This window comes from Protobothrops mucrosquamatus, unplaced genomic scaffold, assembly GCF_001527695.2.
Source record: "Protobothrops mucrosquamatus isolate PMUCROS unplaced genomic scaffold, P.Mucros_1.0 scaffold314, whole genome shotgun sequence".
Classification (NCBI taxonomy): Eukaryota; Metazoa; Chordata; class Lepidosauria; order Squamata; family Viperidae; genus Protobothrops; species Protobothrops mucrosquamatus.
In genome coordinates, this window is record NW_015386654.1 from 520,168 (window position 1) to 539,276 (window position 19,109).

At 36.3% G+C, this 19,109-nt stretch overlaps 1 protein-coding gene across 3 annotated transcripts; it reads right to left on the reverse strand.

The window, feature by feature from the left end:
• Nucleotides 1-291: 291 nt before the first annotated feature.
• Nucleotides 292-17,690, reverse strand: LARP7 (La ribonucleoprotein domain family member 7). Of its 3 annotated transcripts, none has more exons than XM_015815083.1 (13): nt 17,576-17,690; nt 16,077-16,291; nt 15,159-15,259; nt 14,988-15,071; nt 12,753-12,917; nt 11,371-11,479; nt 10,513-10,872; nt 10,231-10,369; nt 8,529-8,686; nt 6,275-6,396; nt 5,213-5,372; nt 3,528-3,619; nt 292-424 (listed from the first exon to the last, which is right to left on the reverse strand). In XM_015815083.1, exons 2-13 carry the CDS (start codon nt 16,273-16,275, stop codon nt 344-346), a joined length of 1,770 nt encoding a protein of 589 aa, XP_015670569.1. In that variant the 5' UTR covers nt 16,276-16,291; nt 17,576-17,690; the 3' UTR covers nt 292-343. The 3 variants fall into 3 exon arrangements, with proteins under 3 accessions (XP_015670569.1, XP_015670568.1, XP_015670570.1); XM_015815082.1 differs by lacking the exon at nt 17,576-17,690 and adding an exon at nt 17,108-17,189; XM_015815084.1 differs by lacking the exon at nt 17,576-17,690 and adding an exon at nt 16,997-17,180.
• Nucleotides 17,691-19,109: the final 1,419 nt, after the last annotated feature.

The following is a 19,109-nucleotide window of genomic DNA, read 5'->3' on the forward strand; positions in this document are numbered from 1 at the left end:
AATTTCTCCTCTTCCCCCTCATCAGAAAGCAAGAAAAATTTCTACTTTTAGCAGTCGTTTAGAATGAATTTTAGGATCTCTCATTCCCATTTATTTTAAGAAACAATGTTTCAGTTTTTTATTTCATTCTTACAACAGCTTATACAAATTCAGAGTACTAAATATTTGTGCAAAAATACATACAAGAGCTTGTTCAATGTATTTCTTCCATAACAGGCTCAAGTAGTATTCCATTTTATCAAATTCAGCACAATTTTATTTGTCTGATTGCATTATGAAACAATGAGATACTTTGTCATAAGTTTATTTCCTCTCTTCATAAGCATTTCATGTAAGTCATAATTTACTCATCCTCAGAGAAACGGATATGCTTGCTTATCTCTTGAGTCTTTGCCAGTCTCATTTTTTCCGCTTTTGCTATCAGCTATTAAAGAAAAAAATACATACTGTATTACCATTTTCAGAAAATATGAAAGTTATCAATAAAACTATCATTTGTGACAAAAAATCTTTAAAAATTATATTTTATTTTGGACAAGAACAGCCCTATTACCTGCAGAAAATTTTAATTTCCTTGATATTAATGAGTTATAAACTAACTTTTGGCAATTTTATGCATTTGACTGTATTGCTCTTCAGATGTACCTCCAACTTAACAAAATCCTTTAAAAGGTTGAGCTACTTAATCATTAATTTTATCCTCAAATATTTTTTAAAAGATTTGCAGAAACTTAGTGGGCCATATGGATTTACTAAATGAGAAAACCTTATGAGCAATATGATGGAATGGGGATTCAAACCTCATTTATTTAGTCCCAATTAGTTCACTACAGTTTAGAATACCCTATTTGGCCAAGTGTGATCAGACACACAAGGAATTTGTCTCCAGTGCAGAGGCTCTTAGCAATTTCCATAAGGACTGAGGAGTTCTGGATGGTGCAGTCTCAAATATTTTTTTCTTAACAGAACAGTCTATACTTTGAAATTTAATCAATGATGGGATTGTGATTTAGATACTATACTATGAAAATAAAGACTTTTTTTTTTTAAGATAAAGTTTTAATTTCTCTTTTTACATATCCCCCAAATCTACATTTGGTAATTGGGCAAGCATTAAAAAAACTGAAACTGAAGAGTGCTAATAATCTCCAATAAAATGCTAGTTTATTGATAAGTCTTGGTTTCCACAAGCACTTAAGTCTATTCCCAATAGAGTGAAAAGGAAAAGGCAATTCAGCTACCAGCAGCAATATAACAATTTTATTTAATATAAGGGTATTAAGAACCTTAATGGGTTTTGTTACTTTAATAATGATAGGTTAGAAGGCAGGAAATTGAGGTCATGCATGTTAAAAATTGAATAAAACTTCTGATATTCAATAGAAACTTTATAAAGCAAAGAAAATTATACAGATAGTTATATAATTATACATATATATTTATAGAGGTATTTATCTGTATTTATATAAAATTATACAGATAATTTTTCTGTATAAAAATATACAAAAAATATACAGATAAATATACAGATGAATTATAAACCTTTCCAAATTACTCCTCTGAAATCAAACAAAGAGTCAAATAATATTATTAATATTAAATAGTTTATTTCAAATGAATATTTTGAGATTATTTTTTATCACTGAAAGAGGGCACTGGCAATTAATCATTCACATTAATTTATTAGAATTGCTTAATTTTAGGCAAAATTGTTTACACCATTTCCCATAAATTCAGAAGTATTGCCTTTAAATTAGTTATGTAATTTCATGGAAAACAATGCTGAATATATTTGAATAATGGCAACTTATTTCCAATGGACATAAATGAATTTCACTGAATAGCAACAGAAGATAAAAACATTTCTTTCATTTCATATCGAGGTAGAAAATAGAAACAAAAGTCTAATTTTCCTGAGTAGATTCCATACTGAAGTCATTGTAAATCCACCTACCTACTGCATTTAAGAATTCAATTTTAGCCAATTAAAGTGGTCCATGTTTATGCAAAATTTACAAGAATTAACAGCACAAAACACAGTATCAAAAAGACCCCGATATCTAAATGATAGTAGTTGCATATATTCAAAATGTAATTTGAATAGCAAGTAGGGTGCAGGCTTCTTCGTATCTTTGAGTTTCATGATTATACATAGCTTTGAAAATATATTTTAAAATGTACTAATTCTAACGTAGTACTTATAGCATTTTTAACAGAAAATTAACAGTTAGGCTTTACTTTTAGATCCAAATCATCCATAAGTTTCTGGCTAACATTAGAATTCTCTATAATTCTATTGCTAAGCGATGCGGCCGCAAAACATGATACCAGGTGCCCACAACATTTCATGATGGCAATCCCTGCAGTCCCCAATGCTATCGTTGGGGTCACGTTGGGGTCATTAATAAGGGCCTATTTGTAACTTTCTAAGGACCGGTTTGTAACTTTCTGCCAGCTTCCAACAACTAAAGACAGTGGGGAAGGCAGCTTGCAAGCAGGCTATCCAGCAAGTAAGTAGCTGCTATCACATAGGAGATGGTATGTGGTTGGCCAACAAAATATAACACGAGTGCAGTGACAGTTGGGAAGGAGGAAAGTCAGGTAGGCACAATGTGAACATGAGGTTCAGAGAGCGTGTACAAGAAAGGCTAGATATGTGTGGCTACCACACAGTGAAGGTACAGGGAGGGTATGCAAATGGTTGTTGAGATGCAGGGATGCACAGTGTGTGTGGTGTGTGTGGCTTTTGTATGGAGGATACCAGGGCAATTTGTGATCTTCTCTGCCATTTTATACATTGACTTTGCTTCTGGAAACCAGCAGGGGAGGTTGCAAATGATGACCATGTGACTGTGGAACATTGTAACTGTTGTAATTGCAAGCTGGTTACCGGGTACCCAGATTGCTATCATATGATTGTAAGGGTGCTAGGATGCCACAACCTGGAGGACTGGTTTTACAAAGTAATTGTTAACCAAGGAATACCTATATTAATATTAGACTAGTTAATACTGCTTTTTAGCCAAAATTCTTTTACCTTGATATAATCAATTTAGTTTGGATATTTGAATACCAATTCCCTTGTCCTGTTTAATGACCTCAATAAAGTTTTTTTGTTTCAGTTATTGGACTGGTGTTAGTATAGTTTGTCCTATATTCCTCAACAAAAAGAAGTCGAGATATATTAAAGACTAACAAATGTATTACTACAATACTACATTTTACAGCAGAATGTGATGATGGAAAATCTGTGCTGTAGCAAATTTGTTTGCCTTTGAGATGGCACATAATTTTACTATAGAACCATTGAAGTATCTTAAAAAATTTAAGCTGCTTTATATTGATCAGTAGTTCTAATAGTGATAGATGGATCATTTATGTCTAGCTCACAAGGGTTTATTCTGACTGGCATTAGGTCTCAAAAGTCTCAGTGCAACTGAATTTGTGCATCTCCCATTGAAAGAATGAAACCTGGGATTTTATTAACATCTGTGTATGAATTAGAAGTTCCAGATTATTTATCTTACTTTTTCTGTGCCCCGCTTCTTTTCTCTAGGTTGATTCAGTTTAGCTTGTCGGTCCACCAAGATCTTCTGCCAGTATCTTTGTTCATGATCACCTTAATACAAAAGTATTGATCCAAAGTACACAATTTTACTTAACGTGCCATGTCAATACATTATTATTCTTAAATTAGAAAGATGTTCTTATCACATCTAGAACAATACAGAAATCCGCACACATGAATAACAGGACTAAACTATGGTGGGAGACATGAGCAGAAAACATGTTAATCCAAAAGCACATAAAGTCCTATGCATAAGCGGTACTCCTGATAAACCCATTTTTAAATCTCTACCTTACGCACATATAATAAAAATCATTAGACATGAGACTTCGGAAGTAAAACTGTGATGTACAGCCATTTTCCCTATTTATTCCTACTTGGGTGAAAATGACTGACATCTATAGTTTAATTCTTAAAAAGAAAACATTTTATGCAAAAAAAGACTGCAATTCTTTTCAAATTATACAACATGCATCTTCTTTCTTTTTATTTGTTTTGTGCTGACTCTGTACTGCATGAATAAATAAAAATATTTTATTTTTAGTAAGAACTCTTAGTATAAATACTGTCTTAAAATCCTACCAAAAAGAGTGGAGGAAGAAGCGAAGATCAAATATAAGAACTCAAAACCTGTTCCTGATTTTACACTTGTGGAAATATGACTAAGAGGGAGATAAAATACAATACATACTGTATATAAATTTGAAAAGTCACAATTATAAAAGATAAATGAAATCTCTAATTATTTTAGTCCCTTCCATCAGAAATCATTTATTGAACAACTCCACTTTTGCACATGTGTTACTAACATATGCATGGATATTAGCATTTTGAAACCAAGAGCTAAAAATTAAAGGAAAGCAGGGGAAAGAATTTTTACTTGTTATGTAATACTTTGAAGGGTCAGAGAAAAAACTATAATGAGGGAATAAGGAACACAGCATTCTTAATCAGCTCATTTTTTTATATACTACTGGACTGCTCTCCATCATCCTAATTTAAAAGTGTGCACAGTTAGTCTTCGACTTATGACCACAATTGAGCCCAAAATTTCTATTGCTGAGACATTTGTTAAGTGAATTTTGCCCCATTTTATGATCTTTTTTGACTCAGTTGTTAAGTGAATCACTGTGATTAAGTTAGTAACCCACTTGTTAAGTGAATCTGGCTTCCCCATTAACTTTGCTTGTCAGAAGGTCACAAAAGGTGATTACATGACCTTGAGGCAAGCAATGGTCATAAATATGACTCAGTTGCCAAGCAACTGAATTTTGATCATGTGAACCGTGGGGATGCTGGAAAGGTCGTAACTATGAAAAATGGTCATAAGTCACTTTTTTCAATGGTGTTGTAATTTTGAACGGTCACTAAACGAACTGTTATAAGTCGAGGACTACCTGTATTTAGCAACTAGCATTCTAGACAAATTGTAATCCCTATTAACAGTGATTCTCTTTTTAACAAATAGAAATACATGGTTTAAGTTCCAGACCCAAACATAGAAGTGATATCAGTTAGATTTGGGGAAAAAATTATGGGGAAAAAATACCAGAATACAGTCATAATACTGAACGAGTGTTAAAATATTCCCAAAATTGATATAACATGTGCACACCACATAAATGTAAAATGTATAAACCTCACCTGTAAGAATCTCAAGTTTCCAGTTGTTCTTTGCTTGTAGATCTTTATGTGAGTTTATTAAAATTTGTGCCTCTCCAGGTGTTTTAAGCCGTACATGACATTCTGTATCTCCTTCCAGCAGATCAACATAAGCAACATCAGCTAGTGTTATCAGCATGTCCTATGATGAAATGGATGCACCATAGAAAATACATTATATTACAATCTCTTCTTAACCTATGTACTTTTTAAGAAGAGAGAGGCAGGAAAATAAAAATATTTTTAATCACACAGTGGAGACAAAAAACGTAGAAAGAGAAAAATAAGCAAATGCTGCAAATTTAGAAAAATATAATTAAATGCAATATGATAATGCTCAAGAAATGAGTAAGAATTCTGTTTATGTCTTTATCTTTGTGAAATATATCTTTACCTCCTTTACTCCCCATCTCTACCTCTGTCTTACAGTGTTGTAGCTCTCTAAAATCCAATTGATTAGGACACAGATTTTCAAGTTACGCAGTTCTAATCAATGTCCAGCATGAAAGACCAGGGCTACATGTTAACTTCCAGTTAAACTGATTTGTTGGTCACGCCTATGGACAGGAATCTAGTCAACTAATGGTTAGCACTATTTTGGTGCTGGATAAGGGCTAATAGAATTCAAGAAGGGTTGGACTTAGTCCACTTGTGGAAATATGGAGATTCTAGGCTGATTCCTCTTTTGACTCCACCCCCCCCCAGACTCTGCCACTACTTCTCCTACAGCCAGTAAACTTTTCATTTTTATGCTTTTTGCCAATTCAACTTGCCACTGTAACATCACAATAAAACAATTCAATAAATAATTTGATTACAAAATGTGAAGCAAGTCTAAGTGCTATTGATATTGCTATTTAAATCATGTGCATCACTACAGTAGCTTACAATCAGACTTTATTCAAAGTCATAATCACAGTCCTCTCTCCAGGAGAAAGGCAGGTCAGAAATATGAAAAATAAATAAATAAATAAATAAAATAAATAGATAGATAGATATTCCAAGAAAATGATAATTGCTTCTCTAAGAGCACCAAAGCATCACCTTGATGTGCTTCCTGCCTGGCAGTGGATCAGTGCTAAGGATTTTCACAATCACTCCACTTTCAAACTGAGGTCCCATTGGATGAATCTTCTCAACAGGAGCTAAATCATTATTGCCGATACCTGTTAATTTGAAAAAGAACATCAATGGAAATTCTTAATTTGATCTCGCAATAAATAAACGTATGATTTCATATATGAAATGGAATAGTATTGCTAGACTTAATTATGTTTCTTGTTACGGTTTGGCATACACAGATCACCTAATACTTAATACTTAAAAGAATTCTAAATTCTATTATACTAAATACATACTTTAATCAAATATTTTGAATTCGATAACATGTATGTAATCATAATCTTATTTTTAAGAGACTCCACATGCATTATTACCAAAAAATATCTTGACAAAAAAGTTTACTAACATTATTAATTTAGCAAATTTTAACTTTTAAAATTTAATTGATTCTGGAAAGATATCTGTGAGAGACCTTCAGCCTTTTCTGAATGATAAATAACTACAGATAAATTTGATTCTTCTCAATTAAATTGCCAGAGAATCAAGTTAAAAAAGTATCTGTGTAATCAATATATAAAGAGACCACTAAGAATACAACACAAATTTCAGATTTTAATTACTTGAAAGTGGACTGGAAAGTGGAAAGTCTCATAAAGTGTCATTTTCCCCTTCTAGAACTGCAAACTCTATCAACTGCATCCAAATGAAAAAATAGTTATACCAGGGGCAGGCAACCTTGGCTCTTTTATGACTTGTGGACTTCAACTCCCAGAATTCCTGAGCCAGCATGGCTGGCTCAAGAATTCTGGGAATTGAAGTCCACGAGTTATAAAAGAGCCAAGGTTGCCTACCCCTGAGTTATACATTGTGAAATATATATAGAAAGAGAGAGAGAAATGGAGGATTTATGAGTATATGCTCAATCTAAGAATTTGTTTTCATTATCATAACAGAGCTCCAAGTTCTTTCATCTACAACACATTGTAATAAAAGGAGACAATCAAACCAACTTAACCAATAGGGGAATCTTTTAATTTAAATGATTACTAGGGTTCAACAAGCAAAAGACAAGTTGTAAATAATAAACTATCCACGCTACTTAAAGGAAAATACAGACAAAACTGTATACTTTCTAGATGTCTTCTATAGTGCTTAAAATAGTCACTTTCTAATGATTTCTAATTTCTAATGATTTCTACTGAGGCATAGGTAACACCTTGCTAATTGATTTCAAAACATATATAAGATTGCAGACAAATATTGCCAACTGTAGTTTAGCAATATTTGTGTGAATAGAAAGAAACTCATGTAAAACATCAGTATCTCCCTCTACTGTCTTCCCGAACATTTACAAATGCATTAGATTAGAATGTTGGTTTATGTTATCTTTCTAGCCTGTTCACCAGGAATTTTGGTTTAAAAAAATACAAAAACCATGTGATAACTAAAGCAAGATTTATAGTTGGTGAAGCAAATCAGAGAAATGTATTTATAAAGACAATTAGTATTTCCTGAAAATCCTGGAAGTACAGAAAGCGAAACTCACCAAATAATTTATCCTTTGGGGAAGGGGAGAATGGACAATTCCAAGCCATAAAGTAGTCAACAGTGATTGACACCCAGCAGTTGTGGTAGATTACAATGGATTCCACTCCTCACTAGTAGAACCACTGGAAACCCCCCTTTTGCAATTACATGAAATCTTTCCTGTTCTATCAGGAAATACATATTTTTCTGTTTTATTTATTTAATTCATACGCTTATGTGGCTTATATCACAAAAACCCAAATATAAAAAGATTAAAATATTACAAACATCAAAACCTTAAAATTAACAAAAAATGAGTAAACTAGGAACCAGTATTTGAGCAGAATGGAAGTGGGATTCCTCTCCCCTTCCTTCAGCATGAAATTCCTCCACAGGGACCTCAGAGCCAGGTTCTGAGTCCCTTTTGGACGGCCAAGAGGGTGGGAGCGATTCTCACCTCCAGCGAAGGTAGAGATTGCACTGGTTGATTTTCTATGCAATGTGAACATCATTTGTCAGAAGGTCCTAAGATGAATAAGTACTCCATATCCAAAAATCTATCTTCACTCGATGGAAGTCGGTGTTATTTTATTAAAATAAAACAATTTTGTAATATAATTTTAAGATTAAATTCACATGTTTCTCATCCTCTTAAACCATAAGCTCTTGACCTTAAAAAGAAACACAAGAAATTCACAATTATATTTACATTTGCCATTTCTTGTTGCAGAATCATCTGCCATACAGACATCTCTTTTCATTGTTCCAACAGTCACTGTGTTTGCTTTGGTCATTGCTTTTTTCAGAGATGACATGCTGGCTTTCTGCAGGGACAAATACTCTTGCTTCAGCTGCATCCATTCATTCCTACAGAATGGAGATTGAAAAATGGTAACACAAAGGTTGGAAATGATGGGAAACAAAACGATAAATGTAAAAAGAATGGAATTTCCTTTGTATACAGGGATGAAAGGTTCCTATTTTTTAATATGATAGAACATTTCGTTTATTTGAAGAAACCTGAATTTACTGAAAGCTTATATAGTTGAGAAAACTGGTCTATTTATCAGAATTCTGTGTCACCTATTACATAATTCTTTTCAATTTGTTTCTAAAATACTAAAAAATACATTGTTCAGTTTCTAGAGAGTCGCCTAATATCCATTAGTTGCTAGGAGTCTTTCTAGGAATGCCAGGCTAGATAGATTTTGGATTGACCTTGAAAACACAAGCAACTGTACATATTTTAATGCCTCTACACAAAGATTAGTTATGCATTAACTGTTTAAGAAAACTTAAATACTGTATAAAAGTTCTAGAGATCAGGAGATCAAAGCTTGAATACAGGTAGTCCTCATTCAGTGACTGTTAAAAATTGCTATAGTGCTAAACAAGTAGTACAGGTCCTTGAAGCTCTGGCCATCTCAGCATCCCCATAGTCACCTGATCACGATCTGGGCACTTGGCAACTGGCTCATACTTATGAGGGCTGCCGTGTCCCACAGTCACATAATTGCAATTTGTAACCTTCTCTGCTGGCTTCCCATGACCAAAATAAATGGGGAAGCCAGCAAGGAAGGTTGCAAATCACTCTGGTAAGTCACTTGCACCTTCCCCCACTTGCACCATCTTTCATCTTGTTTACTCATTCCCACCTGGCAGCAGTCTCCAGCCCTCTGTGCTTTACCTGCCTACCAGCCTGTTTGTGAGACACTTGGGACATGCTTAGCAACCCACAATCCTCCTTAACAATGGCAAGGGGAAGTGTTAGGATTGCCGTCACTAAGTGATCCCAATTACCATCCCTAATCAGTAGTCCATTTTTTATTTACTATTATTGATTAAAGAACAAATAAGTGATTTCTGAATTGCAGGTATTTTCTAGATTGAAAAAAATACCATTCAAGGAGGGGTTCCTGAACTATATTTTATTTATTATAATCAATTTTCTTTTCTTGTAACACAATGAACTATATTGCACATGACACAATTTGCAGTAGAGGAAAGAGAAATTTATATTTACGTTATCAAGTTCTCCTTAGCTACCAAAATACTTTCTTAATATACATTTAAAAATCAAATGAGCATTTACAGTAGTTAAAAAGAAAAATGTTCAATAAAAATAGATTACTGACAAGTATATGAGAAATTTTATGGGAGAAGAACTACAGGAAGTTAAACAGATTAAATGTTTACGGTTGCTTGGCTATCTATGACACTAACATTTTACAAATCATTAATTCAATCAGGAAAAAAATAACATTATTAATTAATTAACAAGTCTTTAACACTTGTTATCCCACCTTCCTGTCAACAATGTAGGCAAACATACCATCATTTCATCAGAAGCAGTAAAAATACAAGCTACTGTTCTGTAATATGGCAAACAAATTGAATATATTTTAACATACTTTGAGAGAACTCTCAGTGGAATAACTTCTTCTCCCATCTTATGCCTCTCTTTATGTTTCTTCTTGTGTTTTCTTTTAGACTTTGAAAGAGAGGTTTCTTTCTTATCACCAATCTCTCTCTCTTCTTCAGTAGAAATTTCTAAATAAAAATGGATTAAAGTTACTATAAATAGCTTGCAAGGAGTTCAGGTCAGTTTGTTTCTCTCATATGCAATATAATTCTATATTGTAGTGTATTCATGATTAGGAAATCAATAGGAAAAATTAGTAATATAAAACTACCTTTGGAATCCTCCAGCCCTGCTGATAGCTCCTTTGCAGAGTGAACATTATCTTTCTGAGAAATTTTCTTCACTTTTACAATTGACATCTCTCCATCATCAGAGCGATTCCGTTTCCTCTTTCCTGATCTAGTTTCTCCTAGGCCTGAGCTTTGTGTTTTATCAAGCTTCTTCTTTTCTTTCTTTGAAGAGTGTCGTTGGATTTCTGACAATTCTGTTTCAGAACTCTCTGATATCGTCCTATGACTTTTGGTGCATTCTGTAAAACTGGCCATGTATACATCTTTTGCTCCAGTATTTGACTGCTGGCTGTTTTCCTTCTTTGTTTTAGATTTTTTCTTTTTCTTCTTCTTTTTTTCTTCTACGCAAAATAAGAACATTTATCTCAATAGTCTGAATAAATTACCTTTTTGCCCTCTTTGCTTCCATAAACATCTCTTCCACAGAGATGTTTATGGCTATTTATTTATTAAATTTATTTGCCACCCATCAGAAGTTCAACAGTATAATAAACATTAAAATCATCAAATATAAAATAACAGAACAGACAAAATAAAATCATTAATACAAGATGGAAAAAGAGGGAGCTGGTTATATGGGAGGGGGGATTAGCTTTTAATTAGTCAACCACCTCCAGTGTGAAACTCCCCCATTGAGACCCCGAACCATCTGGCAGAACCAGATTTTAAGGCTCTTACAAAAAGATAGGAGGGTGGGAGCCAATATCACCTCAGGAGGCTAAGATATTCCAAATGTCATCTTTTCCTCCCATGATTTTTCACAGCTCCCTTACTTGATGAAGATTAAGGAGTATAACAAAATCTACAGACAAAACTAAACGTATCAAGTTAATACTCACCAATTATGGCAGAATCACTTGTAGGTAATGTGAGAACAACTTTGTTTTTTACTGTTTTGGGAAACATACCAGGTTTTCTTGGAGCGTCTTCTGGTGGATTATTCAAGAACTAAAAATGCAAAAGTCAGTTATTATCTATTTAAACACATAATCTATGATGCAATATACATAGTCCTCGCTTAACGATCATTTGTTCAGTAACCATTTCAGATTATGATGGCACTGAAGGGAGCTACAACCTATGCCTGAAATTATGAAAGTTGCAGTGCCACCATGGTCACAATCAAAATTCAGGCATTCGGCAATGTGCCATCCCTTGCAACCACAGGGGTGCTGGAACTCCCCCCTGCACCTAAGCTATTTGGCACAGCAGCACTCAACCACAGTACCAGACCTGGCCCTGAAATAGAAGCTCAGGAGTGTCAGCAGAGTCAGCCAGCTGCGACCACTCCAGGCCATGACATCAGTCCTAGCAACCCCACTATCCCTCAAAAATACCAGTTGCACCTTTTCATAAGGCTCACCAGCCTTGGAGAATGGCAAGACTGCCCCCCACCCCCGTCACTTCCAAGGATCTGCCACATGTCACTTACCTTCAGACATTTTTTTCCTACTGTTGAGAGGTCTGCAGAGCTTATCTTACACAGCTCCCAGTTGTACCAGGCCTTTTTTTCCTGAAGCCACCTTGAAACCAGTCCTGGTGGGGCTTCAGAAGCTTTCTGAAGCATCAGATAAGATATGCAGGCCTCTTAACAGCAAGGATTGCTGAAGGATTGACAGTTCTATAGTGCCAGTGCCAGGAACAGGAAACTGTTTAACATTCATAAGGTATTTTTTAGAGTTCTAAATGTTTAATTGATACTATTAAGACATTTTCAGTAGAGAACGGTATCTTCCCTCAGATAACAAATTCTGTATTTTCAAGGTCAACTGCAGTGTGAGTCAGTGACTGAAAAAATCACACTGAAAGACTGAAAAGATTGACATTGCAGCTACAAAAATTTTAACCAGTGAAAGACGAGAAGCAACAGATGGAAACTGATCAAGGAGAGAAGCAACTTAGAACTAAGGAGAAACTTCCTGACAGAACAATTAACCAATGGAACAACCTGCCTCCAGAAGCGGTGAATGCTCCAACACTGGAAGTTTTTAAGAAGAGACTGGACAGCCATTTGTCTGAAATCGTGTAGGGTTCCTGCCTGAGCAGGGGGTTGGACTCGATGACCTCCAAGGTCCCTTCCAACTTTATTACTACTACTACTACTACTACTATTATTATTATTACACTACAAAAGGTTTTATAAAAACAGTAGTTTTATAAAAGCTAGAATTGTATAAACAAATTAAGAACAAAACAATGTTTTCAATTGTTTATAAGTCACCTCTATAGCTTTTTCAGCTTGTTCTTTTGTTTCAAATTCCACAAATGCAAATCCTTTAGGGTCTTTGGAGGTCTTATAGCGAGGAATGCTGACATAAACTACGTTGCCACATTTTCCAAATACTCGTTCAATCCAACTGTGATTGACATTTTTAGGAAGCAATTCCTACATCAAAAGAGTTACAACAGAAATAAAACTACATTTTTATATACATATGCACACAAAAAACACCAACTTTGTTTGCACATTTATGCACGAATCATTATACTAATATTTTATAATTAAAACTAGCAATTAAGTGATGTGGAAACCCAGAAGTATCACAAATAAATATGATATCTATTGTTTATAACCAATTTTGGCAGAAAAATACCTTCACACACGTATAGGAATGCTCAGTAGTAGGGTGGCAGCAATGCCTTATGATTCTGTATTTGACAATATAAGTAATCTTTTGCCCTATGTACAAAAAATCCCAAGTAAAACGTTGGGAATTACCTTTATTAATATAACCATATGCCATAAAATATGCATGCTAAATGTTTCTACCAAAACTATAATATTTCTTGATGCAGAAGAAATTGTCCTACTTCCGACACTGTCCCATAATAGTGTACCCATAAACTATTAGAGTGCCTGAATATATATAAATCTATAATTGGCTTTAGATGGTTGCAACTGAAAGTCTTCTAGAATGAGTTGCAGTTTCTCATTCAGGTATAAAACTGTAAATAGAAAAGTTAGACTTTGCGATCTTTCACGAGAAGTTGGAATTGATTGATTGACCTTTTTCCCCCTCCAAAAAAATCTTTGTTTCCTTGCACACGGCAGCAGTGGATTGTGAAGAAGAAATGGCACAGGGCTGGAAGTCAGGTAAGGAAAGAAAGGCAATTTCTGGGGGGAGCGAGGATTTCTTTCCTTACCTGCCCCACTTGTTCCAAGACCACTTTCCGTTCAGACGCGTTGCTCTTACCAATGGCCCAACTGCCCACTTCAGCGCCTTCCTTCCCTGAGCCTCCGGCGCTCCACCTGCTGCTTTGGTCAGCCTGCTGGCCCCCACCTCAAAACCCTGCCCACCGCCGCCCAGCACGGCCGCCCGGAGGCTGACCTGGCATGGGAAGGGCATGCGTCCCACTCTCCCACCACCATGCAGGACAAGGTTGTGCACTTGCCCCCGCCCAAATGCCCTCGCCTCCCCTAAGCGTTTTTTTTTTACTCTTTCAGCTGCATTCCATTTCTCCGTTCGCTTCTCAGCCTTCGCCGCATGTTTGTGGGACTATCGGTAAAAAAAAAAGTTCCATCAGACTTTCTAACTTCTTGAGATCTCGTGAGAAGTTAGAAAGTCTGATAGAACTTTTTTTTTTACCGATAGTCCCACAAACACGTGGTGAAGGCTGAGAAGCAAACGGAGAAACGGAATGCAGCTGAAAGGCAGGTTAGTAAAAAACGCTTGGGGAGGCGGGGGTGGGCGTGGCAACCTTACCCTACGCGGGTATTGATGCAGGTTGCTCATGGACGGGACTGAAGGCCTAGGACTGGGGCGGGCTCTGCATGCTGCCTGTGGCACGCGTGCCATAGGTTCGCCACCACGGCTCTAACCCAACTGATGAGTTGTAAGTGGAAAAAGTGATAGTACTAAAAAAAAAGTGGTAACAGAAGATAATAGGATAAAAGTGATAAAAATACACACATAGTATAAAGCTGATATTTCCACAGTTAATACTAACTATAGCTTAAGTTTACGTAACCTAATTAAAATGAAATTATTGCACAGTTGTGCTAGTGGAAGAAGTACCAGTTTTGGCTTCATTCAATGGATTGACTGCTCCCTACCCCATTCTCACAGGATTAAGAGAAGGGATTAAGGAAAGAGAAATCTTTCTCCATGAATCCTGTTTGTTCTCTCAGACAAACTCTTATCCAATTGCCACTTATCTACAGAAAAATATAGTTTCCACAGCACTCAGAAACTGAGGATTTTGCTTAAAAGGAAACAGAAGGAGCTGGCAAACCAAGGCTCTCCTGACTTATACTGGACAATGTTTATTGTTGTGTTAAAGAGATCCAAAAATATTGTGCCAACTGGCTGAAGTTCTAAACAAGGGCACTTGGCTAGCTAAAGGTGTTTTAAAATTCTACTTATACAAAAACTATTGGAATATTTAATGTTTAATGTTTAATGTTTCTAAGGAAATATTAAAAGTAAAAAGTGAAAGGAAATAGGCGCTATCTTACCACATATACAGTACGATTATCCACATCTTTTGGCTGATCACCCAAAGGTTGCTGCCTTCTGATCCTGGTTCCTTCTAAATCCAACTATAAGGTATAAAATTAAATTAAAAATCTATTCCAAATATTTCCTCCTTTTGGCCTTACAGAATAAAAACCAGTTTTCATACTCACTTCTACAACAGATGAACTTTTAACTGCTCGTGCTATCAATTTTCTGTCAGTGGTTAATTTTTTCATTTTGTTAAAAGAAATCAGAAGTGATATGTCAACATCTAAAATTAAAAGAATTAAATTTAGTGCAAGAGATTGTAACAAGAATTGGGGAAAACTTGGTATACTGATCTTGGGAACTGTTTGATAAAATAAATGCTCCATTTTTCTGGTTGAGAGAAAAGGGAAAAGAATAGTTTGTTTTAATGAAAGATGAACTGTCGAAATGAGATGTTTATGGGCAACTCATCACTCATAAACATGAGGTCACTATTGGCACTTTAAATAGCTTACTGAAACAAAGAAGATATATAGTACAAAAGTACAAAAATGTATACAATATACTTCTTTTTGGGCCCTGTATATTTAAGTTCTACAATAAAGCCTGGGCTTGAATTAATTCATAAATTACTCCATAATTGATTTTAAAGCTTCATTATAATATTCATTACCTTTCAAATAACTATACATAGTCATAAAGCAATGTAACTATTAGATGAGTTTCCAGGAAGGAATCAGATAAAAAGAATTCTACGACCATAAATACTTTGTTTTTGTATTGCAAAACTGACAAAGCCTAACATATGGTGTTCTATTATGTGGATGAACTATTATTTTCAAGTACAAACATTTAAATTAGTCAGAAAAGCAGCAGAGGGCCAGTTGTTTTTAAATAAATTAAATCTGTAGTTGATACAGATATCTATAATAATGTATATGTATGTATGTGTATATAACCAATAGAAACTATTTTTCAAGAACGCTCTAAGCCACCAGGGAGTTAACCATGTTTGAATTGGGTGGCTATATAAATTTAATATATAAATGAATTTCAGTAATATTGTATTGTTATTGCTAGTTTAAAACAAGCAGACTTACATCCATCTCTAGATTTTTCTATTTGTTCTCTCAGAAATTTGTCTTTGTGAAGATTAACATCACCAAACCAGAAGTCAACTTGTTTTGCTATATCTGAAAGCACTTGCTTTACTCTAGATCTTTTCTTTTTTTCTCGTTCCTTTCTTTGTTCAGTAGTTTCTTTCTCCATAATTTTGCTTCTTATATTTTCTGTCTCCATTCTAGCCCACCGTCATCTGAAAATAAAGCATAATTGTAATATTCAACATAAATCCATCTACTTTACACTTACATTACATAACATGTTAATTAGCAAAGTAATTTTAAGAATTGATATTTTTCTTAGAAAATATATGTAGAAGGGAGCAAAATTGGAGATGGCTGCTCAGTGGGAAACAACAAAGGACTAAATTTGCAAATATGAAGCTATTAAAAGAATAACAGCCTGGAAATTTTCAGTAGTAGTTTGCTATTCCATATTCCTGCATTTTATTTTTTTTTTCTAAAATATAGCATTCTGACAAAACAATAGGGCAATACTCAGCAGATAATGCATTTATTATAAAACACAAAGAAAGCAGTTCTTGTTATATTTGCAAGACAGACAAGTATATGAGCAAATATATTATTAACTCCAAAGGAAAACCACAGTTTCCCAAGTGGGCAAACACATACAACGCTGATGCAACATTTCTTATTAAGATCTTTTACTTTTCAATATATGAATGTGCAGCTCGCTCCATAAATTAATGTATAAAATTCACCATCAAAAAGCTAAGTCTCTGCTTCCACAAATGCTAAAGTTAACTATACGAATTCTGGAAAAGGGAGAAGAGGAGAAGCGGCTGTTGCCTCCTCCTGAGCAAAGACAGGGCCGAGCATTGAAGATCCCAAAGAAGTTGCAGAGCCCTTGCCTCCCCTTGGGGCTCCCCAGAACTAACCGGACTCTGCAGCCGGCAAAGGCTTCTAGTCTGCGAGTGACGGGAGCGACAGCACAACGTTTCCGGAGGACACTAAGCGAGGAGTGCCAAGTCTAAACCTAAGAATCTCACCAACTCTTCGGGTTGCGGGTAAAGCCCTCTACGGCACCCCGAGCTACTCCGCCGGAAAGCAGATCACAGCAGCAGCAGCAGCAGCGGCAGCAACCCTCACACACTGGAGCCACCGTTCCCCACAGCCCGTTGCAAGCGCGCCTCCAGATAACGTCAGCAGCGTAACCATCTAGACCAGGGGTAGGCAACCGCGGCTCTTTTATGACTCATGGACTTCAACTCCCAGAATTCCTGAGTCAGCTATGCTGACTCAGGAACTCTGGGAGTTGAAGTCCATGAGTCATAAAAGAGCCGAGGTTGCCTACCCCTGATCTAGACGGTTAAAAGGGCTCATTCACGGGCCCGCCCCGCCCCCGCCCCCCCGCTCAGCACGCGCCTTGCCGATCTGGCTCCTGGATTCAGGTTCTCGTGCGCGAGGGAAGCGAAGGCGTTAAGTAACCCCCCCCTCCACGCACACCCCCTTCGTACCCACGTGCTCTCGAAAGGACCTGTACCAGGATGAGGGGTTCAGAGTAACGTCATAGTCTTAAACCGCTGGAAGACCCGATCCTCCGCCCCGTCACCAACGCAAGATTAAACGCTTGCTCTTCCAGGATTTCATTGGCTGACGAAGATTTGTACCCAATTCCCGTTACGGATCCACAGAGATACAAAAAGTTTAAACGTGCCGCTCATACGCGTCTCTGTTTTAGAAGAGCGATTTTTTCAAACTTGGCTGAGGAATTCTGGGAATTGAAGTCACACCTTTTAAAGTGGGCAAGTTTGAAAACCGCTACTAAAAATCAGTCGGTAACAAGAAGATGGCTTTTAGCGTCAATAATGCAAGCGCGTTGACTGTATATCACTGGAAATTGGGATAGAATTCCAGTCAGAAAGATCAGAGAATTGGGTGACTTTGGGCTAGTCCAGGGCTAGTCGCTCCCTCAAGCAGACTCACTTTACAGGGAGTGAGGGTAAAATAGAGAAATATTAAGACATGTTTGCTTTGAAAAACTTATAATACACGCATGATAAAATAAACAGTATTTTCATCTATCTACCACGTGGTTTAAAAAAGGCATGAACTGATTGATCCTGGAAACTAAACAAAGCTGACCCAAGTAAGATTTGGATGGGGATTTCATGCTTTCACTAGACTGAGAATAAAAATCAGGAAAAGGCTGTGGCAAAGACATGCACAGTGGCTACTGCCACCAGGACTCGACCTTGATTTCAGGTTAAATTCATCAGAGCTCCTTCCTAATATATAAGAATAAAACGGCAGTCCTCGCCTCCTTCCGTCTCTAAGCTCACACTACCACCGCTCTACCCTTATCAACTTTATGGTTTAAAGCTCCCCAATGCTGTACTTTAAGGTCCATATGGGAGTCGGAGATCATGACAGTGCAGCATTTTTGTCTCTATGGTATTTGTCGCATCGTAGAGACGTCATCGAGCTTGTGGAGCGGGAACTTTCGTAAGGAACTTTCTGCTGAGAGGTTGGGGGGGGCGGTTGCCTGTGCCATCCCCGGGGCTTGTGAACAAGCTGAGGGTTTTCAAGCTTCTAGGCGCCCTTTTGTCAACCTGGCTGAGGAGTGTGGTATATAGATCCGTCAGTAGGTATGATTCGTTTTATACTCTTCTAAAATGGTGTAACTTCAGATCTGGGTGCCGTTTCTTTCTGTTAGCCTCTAATGCAGTGTTTCTCAACCTTGACAATTTGAAGGCATGTGGACTTCAACTCCCAGAATTCCACAGCCAGCATTGCTGGCTGTGGAATTCTGGGAGTTGAAGTCCACATGCCTTAAAATTGTCAAGGTTGAGAAACACTGCTCTAATGAAAAAGAGACAAGGGATTCACCCAGTTCTCATATCTTCTTACCTCTGCAGGGTTCAAAGCTATGTTAACTTGGGATGGCAATTTTTTAAGGCAGGGGTGAGCAATAAATGGTCCCCAGAGCCCCTCTCAGCATGGCTGAATTTAACTCCAGTAATTACTGAAAATCAACGGCGCAGTTTCTTG